Raw genomic sequence first — 10,854 nt, forward strand, 5'->3', positions numbered from 1 at the left:
AGCTCAACTTCACAGAGACGTGAACCAACAACAATGTTGGGTTCATGACTATAAACATAGACTCACAGTCAAAACCCTTGAATGTGACTCTGTGAAGGGTGAGCTAGAGCTCCTCACTGAAAGTACAAACATAACGAGTTAAATGTCAAGAAGTTTGATACTTTTCTGGGGTATAAAAAGGTTCCGCCACCATACAATCATAATTATTCCAGACTGCCAGTCACTGAGCAAGAAATGGAAAATTATGATACTATGATGTATGGCAAACCTAGTGATTATGTTGACTATGATCCATCCAAGTCTAAAAGGAGTCAATATACTGATTTCAAGAAACCAATGAGTTTTGTAAAACATGAAACTGTCCAAAACAAACCAGCAGATAATGAGTCCGATCAGAAAAATGATACCGTGATAAATGCAGAAACCAAAACTGAAACAAAAACGGAACCGATTAACAAACTCGCAGAGGAGATGAAGGAAAGTTCATCGAATTCTAATTCTGTTAAAAATACTAACTCTTCTAGTTTGTCTGCAGAGTCAGTAAGAACTGAAGAAGAGTCTAAGGAGGATGATGAATCACATCAAAGTACTGCTAATAATGTTGTTTCTGATAAAAATGGCATTTATGCTTGGAACACTGTTTTTTCTTGGTTTGCTGAGACTTGGGGTGTTCCCACTAAGACTGATGAATTTGGTGCTATTATTTTAGATTATGCATGTGATAAGAATGACTTTGTTAAAAATGCTGATAATGTTGTGAATGTTAAGAATGATGTGGCAGGAGAGTCTGATGTGTCGTCTGAGGAATTCGAAACATCAGTTTCAAATAACTCAGAAAACCATTTTGATAATTCGGAATACCACACCTGTACGTCGGAGACATTAAACGACACATCAGACGCGCCCTGTAACAATGATGATTTTGAAGTAACTAATTGTGATAATGAAAGATGTACTGTTGAACAGGGATCATCTGATGATCTTGGCAATCAATCAGAGGATTCAGGGATTTCAGACAATGAACTTAAATCTTCGAATGTTTCCGATTGTGACAGTCAATCAGATTCTTGCAGCATTGCTAGAGGAGAAAGTCAAGTTGTCCTCGACACAGACTACTCGTCATCTGAATTACCGGAATCGTCTAATGTCGAGAACTCAGAGGTTGATCAGACTGAAGAAGAGACATCCATAGAGTCCGATTCTGCAGAAACCCATGGAAACATGAAACCCATGGAGAAGGAATCCATGGAAATTGATTCCATAGTTGAATCTGATGATGAGACTATAGAAGAAATTATTATGGAAACTTTCTCTATGGATGCTCCCGAAAACATGGTCTCTGAGGAAACGGGATCTGTGAAAGTCACTTCCATAGACAGTTCAACTGATGATCCCAAAGGTGACCTTAACAAAACAGAACCAATTGAATCTGTTCCCTCCAAAAGGAAGCGGTCACGTAGAAACAGAAGGCCGAAGAGAAAGAATGTTAAAAGGGAAAACACAAATCTCAAGCAAACTAAGCCCAAGCTCAAGGGTATAGTTGAGGATACTGACTCTTGTGCTGACAGCTGCAAAGCGGGCTCTTCCAAGAAAAAGCACACTCCAAAGCACTCAGTGACAAATGAACTGAAAAGACGTGATCAGTTCTCGAGAATAACGCAAGCCGGACTAATGTTTTAACTGTGGAATTCCGGGACACATCACAAGAAACTGTGTTCATCGTCCCTACTACTCTAGGAACACGTACGATCAGAAGGCAATGCACTCTAGTTTTATCAAACATCAATATCCCATGGTAAGGCCTTCTGACAGAGACTGGAATCTTGCTAAACAAGAAAAGCAAAGGTTTTTAAAAACAAACAGGTTTAAAGGCAAGACAAAATCGTTCTCGAACTAATTAAGGGACACTTTTCAGCCCTTCGTTTACTTAGGCTGGTCCACGCAATTGTTGATATGTTTGTCCTCTTAAATCCACCGCTCAAACTTCAACTTTTTGCTTTGTGATACGCTTTTAGGTAGATTTATACTGTGACATCTGTGTGTCCCATTCCAAGGCATACCCCCGCGATCAAGGTAAGCACAACGGTTCATCGTAGCAGGTGAGTATATTGAGATCATCCTTTTATTCTATTTTTTTAACGCCAGACTTCCTGGTGAACAGGTCAGTACTTCCGTACAGAAGAGAGACCAAGGAAGATCTGACGAGGGCCCTTTTATTCTATTTTTATTTTTACAACGCCAGACTTCCTGGTGAACAGGTCAGTACTTCCGTACAGCAGAGAGACCAAGGAAGATCTGACGAGGGGCTCTTTTAGCAAGATATCCTGACTGTGTCCAGGTCTGCATATAATCTGGATGCAACAGAGGGACAGCCCTGATATCCCGGATGAATCATCAGTATAAAGACCCGAAACCTCAGATGTTGGCTATCTATCAACGCAGGATTTAAGACCATGAAATCATACACCGGTGGTCTGTTACCCACGAGATGTCCAGTCCATTATGTTTGTATCACTTTTGCTTCTTTTGCTTTTCGAGCGGCAGACCTATCAACACATCGCAGTGGAGCCGAACCTGTTTAACATTGAAACCTTACGTGTGTTAATCAAGTTCTTTAACACGAAAATTCATTTCATTTCCCAGCGACTTTTCTCCCCCTAAATTTGTGCAAAAGTAGAGTACTTTATGCCCAAATTTAGGGGGAGAAAAGTCGCTGGGAAATGAAATGAGCTTTCGTGTTAAAGAACTTGATTAACACACGTAAGGTTTCAATGTTAAACAGGTTAGGCTCCACTGCGATGTGTTGATAGGTCTGTCGCTCGAAAAGCAAAAGAAGCAAAGTGATACAAACATAATGGACTGGACATCTCGTGGGTAACAGACCAACGGTGTATGATTTCATGGTCTTAAATCCTGCGTTGATAGATAGCCAACATCTGAAGTTTCGGGTCTTTATACTGATGTATCATCCGGGCTGTCCCTCTGTTGCATCCAGATTATATGCAGACCTGGGCACAGTCAGGATATCTTGCTTTAAGCCCTTGTCAGATCTTCCTTGGTCTCTCTGATATCACTCAACGATTCGATCGAACGTGGAATATAAGATCAAACCGGCAAGAACAAAAAGAAAGATTTTATTAAAGAACCCAGTGCCGCTACTTAGATCGCACACAGTCTCGAAGACTGTCTGGTACAATCTCTGAGAACCTTGCACACAATCCCTAGGATTGTCGGGTACAAGGTTCTCTATTGGGGCTACATGACTACAAGAATAGGAAAGCTCTACCCTAATAATCTAGACATGACTATTTATAGGAGTCTCTATCCCATTGGCCCACATGGCCTAGCCCAAGCCCAAATGCTAATCTAAACCAAATAGACATAAAGAAAAGTAATAAAGATAAGCTTAAAACTGTTGGACCTAACAATCTCCCCCTAGTTTTATGCTCTCTTTATTACGGTTTAGATACTCTCCAATCTTGCGTCTCGGATGATGTCGGATACGAAGAAGTTGATCCGAGATGATATCGTTGGTTGATATCGGCTGTTAATGATGAAGTAGCAGATCCGAGATGGTTTCGGATAATATGATGCGATCCGAGATGGTAATGATTGAATGAAGGGTGTCTTGAATCAATAAATATTATGATGACAGATGATCTCGGATGTATTACGGATGAAATCTGGGCTAAAGAAAACTGTTGGGCTTACATCACTTGGATCAACAACATCTTGGCTTCTTTCTATTGGGCTCCAAAATAAATCATCATCCATAGAAGAAGTTCTCGGCTGCAATGCACTGTTGGTCCCCACATAATGTTGCAAAAAAAATTCAAATCATGCTATTTATTCCGTGACCGTAGATCAAACACCCCATCTAACGGCTAACATCTTTTAGGGTTTTTAAAAATTCATGATTAGACAACCTATGCAGCCGCCAACATACATTCCAAACATTCTCTGATGCTGATGTCATCCTGATGTCAGCACCGATCATCATCTACATCGACGGCGTCCTTTTCACGACCACCATTAACGTCGCCGCTCATCTTCATCACCGGAAATGATTCACTGGCCGGAAACATCAACACCATAATCATCAGAAACTCGGTTACATCCTCTGTTCAACCATCCATTCACCACTGTTCATCACCGGCGACAACCTTCGTCTCCGATAATCACCGTAACCTGCAACATCTCAGACCTCCACAAATACCGCCGTTCATCATCATCCATCTTCAACTGTCACCGATCACCTTCTTCGAGCATCATTCCGCCGAACCGAACATCTAACAACATCCTGCAACATCCACCATTCATCCTGCACCTCCGTTTTCACCAAAAGAAGTCAATAACCAACATCACTGCTATGAGTCACCGCAATCCTCCTGCGACTGCCGTTGATTTCTCCGGAACAAGATGTGTCGCCGCTCACCACCACCTATCGTTCTCTATCACCGTGAAAACCTCCACTGTTCTTCTTCATCAACCACATACGACCACGTCTTCCACTTTGTATCTACTGCGTCGTTTCAGCTTCAACCACCGTCACCGTAACTCTACGACATTCATCACCATCATCACCTGCATTTTCACGCGAACCACCATCATCCGGCTGTAAAACGACCCGTGATTAACACAAAAATCCAACCGACAACCAGTTTTCTAACCCCCTGATGTTTCTCTACTCAGCTCCCTTTTCACAAAACACACACAAACACCGAGCACCGATTCAGCGACACTGTGCAAAAATTTCTTTTCGTTCTTCGAGTGATATCAAAACCGAGCCTTTGAAAGACTTCAATGGCTCTGATACCACTTGTTAGTCCCGAAAAACCCATGACATCACTCAACGGTTCGATCGAGTGCGGAAAGTAAGATCAAACCGACAAGAACAAAAAGAAATATTTTATAAAAGAACTCAGTGCCGCTGCTTAGATCACACACAGTCTCAAAGACTATCTGGTACGATCTTCGAGAACCTTGCACACAATCCCTAGGATTTTCTGGTACAAGGCTCTCTATTTAGGGCTACATGATTACAATGATAGGAGAGCTATACTACAATATTCTAATGAAGACTATTTATAGGAGACTCTACCCAATTGGCCCACATGGCCTAGCCCAAGCCCAAAACCTAATCTAAACCCAATTAATACATAAATTAATACAATAAAGATAAGCGTAAAAGTTTGGACCTAACAGAGAAAAAGAAAGTTGTGAAGAAAACAGTCAAAATTGAAGAAAAACCCAGAGATCAAAAAGTCAATTTATCACAAGGGCAGAAAAATAGATTGAGAAAGAAGAGGAAGAAAGTTAGAGAGTATTTAGAAAAGATTGTGTCCTCGGATACAACCAATGAGTCAGATAACAGTTCTGAAGAATCATTTTGCTCTACAAAGAGTAATCAGTCAAGTAAAACGAATTCATCAAATACAAATCTGAGGACAAAAGAGAAAACGGTAGAAAAGAAAGTTATTCATCAAACAGTTACAAAACCGAAGCAAGTTTGGAAAGCTAAGGTTTTGAATGACTCAGAAGAAATTTCAAAACTGTTTGATAACAGACGAGACTATGAATGGACTAATGTTCCTTATGTTGATGAATCTTGTCAACCCAAATCCAATATGAATTTGGTTCCAATTCAAAACTAATTAAGTTCATTTGCATGTGCCGGATAACCGGACTTCAAGCAAACATCTATTTAAAAGGAATGGTTGTTCTTGCAGAGAGATAGATTTGGTGTTCCACACAAATAAATTAATAGTCTCGCATTCACATTCGTAATAAGTCATTAAAAGGTTAAAATGGAAGATTCTTATTTTCGGTTTCAAAAAGTTGTTTTCAATTTGAGGGGGAGAAAAACTTTTTAAAATGTCAAATTTTCTATCAAATTGAAACATCATTTCAAAATCATTTTAGATAGATAAAAATTTTTCTAAAAGACAAAAACAATAGAAAATCTCAAAATGTCAAAAACATTAAAAATGAAAATGAGATTACTGGTGCATAAAGAGGAAATGATAGTATATCAGTGGACTATCAGTGCATGCTAAAGAGTTGTAATGTTTAAAATGGTTAAACAATCTCAATAAAGATGTGTCGGTAGGCTCAGCTAGACTAGTAGTTTTGCGATAACGATACAAACTTAAATGAAAAAGCCTAGTTCTAGTGGGAAAATGATTGAAAGAACGGTACTTAGTTTTGTCCATTGTGACTGTGTACCTAGTTGTGAAAGTACACAATCACAAAAAATGATCAAAAACCAGTCAATTTGTGAACTTTCATAACTTACTAAAAAGTCACTGTAATTGTGTAGTTCATTTTGCAAAGATTTAAACTTGTTTTATTTCTTTATTTTTGTTTAAGCATTGGACATTCTCTGTGTATACGAAAGCATCGAACTGGATGTTAATGCCTGAACGATTCTGCTTTATTTTACTTGGTGTTTCGTTTAAATCTTGGATCACCTCTGCGTATATGGGAATATCGAACTGGTGGTTAAGATCTCAACAATTTCAACTTATTTTTATTTCTTGTTTTAAACATTGGACTTTCTCTGCGTATCGAAAGATCGACCTGATTGTTAATGTTCAGTGTGTTGGCGTTTACTTCCATTTGCAGTTTTATTAATTTCCGCTTCTTTAACAGTCTTGATAATATAAGGCATAGCATCTATAATTCCTTGTGCTACTATGTGTTAGATGGCACTGTTATCTATTTGGTTTCCATTATTCTGGTTTTCCTGATTTACTTCGTTGTCTATCTGAATGGTGAACATTTATCAAGTATTAATTATCACAGAATAAAATTTAGTACAAATATTTATACACAATCACAAAAACAGATTGATCAAAAATGTCGAACATTGCGAGTTTTACTCTTTTCATATATATATATATATATATATATATATATATATATATATATATGTGTGTGTGTGTGTCAATTACAAATTATAACTGGTGTAGGATCATTTGCACGACCAAAACGAGTCGTTCAGAAAAGTTCTTGTCAATACGAGAGGCGGAAACTAACGTATCGAGTTCGAAACAGCTTGATTTTCACTCTAATTGTCTTTTTGATTGATACAACAGCTTTTTACAGCTAGTAGACACTTCAGCAGCACTTCGGCTCTGGAATCGGAAAGTTACAAATGAAATGGTCAAGGCTACAATTTATAGGTAACCCATTTTGCACGGAACAACTCATGCAAAATGGTCATTTCGTACGAAATGGCTTCCCATTTCATGCGAAATGGCTAGTTGTCATTTCGTACGAAACGGCTTCACCATTTCGTGCGAAATGGACTTCCAACACAAAATCCCTATTTTCTCGAACAACGTGCCCTGATCCTTCTAATCTATTGCAAGACTCGATATAAGACGAAGTCGACAGACATATGCACCAACAGACTCCCCCTTGGATGTTGACGAAGTCTTCAGTGTCGAGTCTTCAACGTCTTCAGTCTTTATCAGTCTTCTTACTCTCTCCGAAGTATCTGACAATGTAAAGCATCCTCAATCTTCTTTCTTCTTCTCTCTCTCTTTTCCAGCTAATCTCCCCCTTGGATGTTGATCTAATATTCAATCTCCTTTATCTCTCTTCCAGGATCTCAATCTGACTCTATCTTCTCTTGATCAGATCTCTTGATTCCTTAAGTTCTTCAGTCTCAGCAACTTGCGTGGACATGGTCCATGATCAGAAGCTGGCTCTATGCATCTACAGACTCCCCTTTTTTCTAACAGACTCCCCTTAAGTTGTGCTGGGATAGTAGTCTGACATTCACATGTTCTAGAATTGTGACCTGGCTCACAGTCTGCTCAGGTGTAGACAGCAGTACCTGCATAAATCTCTACCTCACAATAATTTTCACAAATTTAAAATTTGAAATTTTACAAATTTATTCTCTGCTAACTACTTGAAGAAACAAACTATAAACATCATTTGTTATAATATGACATTTTACAAATTATCTCAACTTTTGAACTTTTATTTTCATCTCGAATAAACTCTCCCAAACCTGTTCGTCATGATTAGCACTCGGAATTTTGAAAATCAGCTTTTCATCATCAGTTGTCGAAAATATTTTTGTATTTTCAAAAATTTATACTAAAACACTCCGAAAATCTTTTTGGATTTTTGTTTATAATGAAATTCAGTAAAGAAATATTTACATATAAATTTTTGTGAGTTTGTGTAAGAGGATCATATCAGTTTATGAGACAAATCACTAACACCGTTAAGCTTTAAACATTATAAGTTCTAAATGATTCACGTAGATTGGCAGTATACTGATCCACTTAAATTTTCACACAAAGTTCATTTGTTTCGAGATACGAGTTTAGTGTTTTAATAGACTTAAACTTATTCGCGTGTCCCACCTCAGAATATACTCCCGTATCCAGACTTCTATATCCAGTCTTACAGGTGCATGTACACTAATGATATCTGTAAACGGGTAAATGCGAAACCATGAGAGCTCAGGTTAGAACTTCTGTTCAGACAAAGAGATGATGACTCGTCTTTAGGTGTGTCCCGTTTGGGGATCTTTTCTTCAACAGCACATGATTATCATTTTTCAATGTTTCATCATTTTTTTATACTGAGGGCAGGCTTTAAGATTAAAGCTATACAAAGTATTATACGAGGACTAGGCTATTGCTCCCGCAAAATCAGAAATCCTGATATAATACCCCAGATATCATCACGCACAAAGACCTAATATGTCAGAAATAGAAAGTCTTTCAAACAAGATTTCGGGGGTTACCCATATATCCGAAAGATGTTCCCCACGAGGCAAGTAAGTATTTGATATTTAGGTTTATATCTCAAAAACAATCTACTGAATGTATAAAAACCTACTGGCACACCATCAGTGAGATCATTTATCACATTTGACTTTATAATTCTTTAGCGTGTTATGATAGTCCACTGATGTACTATCATTTCCCTCTTTTTACAACAAAACTCGTTATCATTTTCTCATGTTTTTGGCTTTTTCTGGTTTTATCATGTTTTTGGATTTTTCAAATTTTCTTTACTCCCCCTAAAATCAAAATTATGTTTCAAAATTTGATTTTCAAGGAAAATTTGAAAACAAACTGTACAAGTAAAATGATAACTGTTGTGAATTGCTTCAAATCGCCATCCACTTGGCATAAACCAACAGAACTCCCCCTTACAACAAACTATTTTCCCATTATGATTTCAAAACACGTAAGTTTGTTTTAATCAAAATGGTTTTTCCGGAAAATAAGTTTTGTTGATTTTCACAAACCATTTGTAGGTTAGGGGTTTCATCACATTGTTTTTCAATCACTTGAATGAAAGTTAAATCAAGTTCAACTTAATGACCTTGATTAACCACTTGTAGGATCATACACATGTATGTTCTCATCAAACAATACCACTTACAATGTGAAATATGACAATTTTGAATTTTGAGAAATATGCCGATTCATGCTCCACGATTACAAACTTGGGAGCTCCGGCAAGTCAGGATTTTTACGTATGGAATACAGACATCAAAGCCTGACCAGCCTTGGATGTGACCTTTTCAGTTTCACTTGGGGTTTCAACATTTCTCTTTTCTTCATAAAAATCTTTCACCCCTTTGGCCTTTCCTTAGACCATTTTCCAAAAATCTTTTTCACTTTTCCATTGAAAGTCTTTTCGACATCAAATTCTTTCTTTTCAGAATAGAATTGATTCGAAATTTCAACTTTTCCAACTTTTGATTTTAAATTTTCAGCCCGCAATGGTGGAAAATTGACAACATCCACCAGCGGTACTGAATTTTCATTCTTAACCTCAACTTGTGGCTCTTCTGACTTTGACGAGTCAGATTCATCGCCAGATTTCACATTAGATTTCTTAACAACCCATGTTTGGATATTAAGATTCACTCTTCTCTTGTAAAACCTTTTCAAACATTCACCAACTTCATATGTTGAGTTTTTAAACACTTTAAAATTTTCAGTTGGTGGTTCGGTTTTATCAACAACTTTCTCTTTGAGTTTAGAAACAACTTCTTGTTTTGTGTTAGTAGCCTTTGGACAATTCCAGGCAATGTGACCAACTTCTTGACACCGGTAACAGGTTCTTGTCTCCCTTTTCTGATTAGCTCCATTCTTCTCATGTTTCTGTTTTTCAGCAAAGAACGCTTTGTTTGATTGCTTCCAGAATGAGCTCTTTGCTTCTTCCTCAGAACTTAACCCTGAAACAAATATTGTTTTTGTTTTAGAAATTTTCTCATTTTTATGATTTTCTGGTGAAGTAAAACCAAATCCCTTCTTTTTGAAATTTCCGTTATGGTTTGGTTTCTTTTGAAAACCAGAACCAGAACTGTAACCCTTTTTCTTGTTTAATTTTTGTTGAACTCTTGAGGTGTATTATTTAGGTTTTTCATTAAGATTTACATCTTTTATTTCAGAAATATTAATTTATGTTAATTTGAAAACCTTGTTAATCATTTCAGTTTTAACACCTCTTATTGGAAATTCCTCATCAGAATATAATTTGTCTGAATCATTCAAAGTATATGCCACTTTGATTGGTTCGTCATTCAAATTAGATTTTGATAACAAGAATTCTTTATTGTAAACCCGTTTGACCGATGATTTTGGATTGTTGACCGACGAACTCGAACTTCCAGACTCAGACTTTGACTCCAACTCCTCATCCTTATCTAACACCTGATCGACCACTTTCTTTATTAACTCAGACTCATGATCAGTGTCAGACGATGTGAATGTGACATCAATGTTGTCTGGTAAATCATCAGTTGTTTCGGACTTTAACTTTATATTGACTGCCTTTTTTACTTGCTCCTCATTTGGTTTTCTGGGAGAA

General features: G+C 37.4%; 1 protein-coding gene across 1 annotated transcript; it reads left to right on the forward strand.

Annotated features, from left to right (window-relative positions):
* Positions 1–234: 234 nt before the first annotated feature.
* On the forward strand, positions 235–1,680 carry LOC110906708 (putative uncharacterized protein DDB_G0291812). The gene has a single exon (XM_022151804.1). It carries the CDS (start codon positions 235–237, stop codon positions 1,678–1,680), a length of 1,446 nt encoding a protein of 481 aa, XP_022007496.1.
* The last annotated feature ends 9,174 nt before the right edge of the window (positions 1,681–10,854 follow it).

This window comes from Helianthus annuus, chromosome 14, assembly GCF_002127325.2.
Source record: "Helianthus annuus cultivar XRQ/B chromosome 14, HanXRQr2.0-SUNRISE, whole genome shotgun sequence".
NCBI lineage: Eukaryota > Viridiplantae > Streptophyta > Magnoliopsida > Asterales > Asteraceae > Helianthus > Helianthus annuus.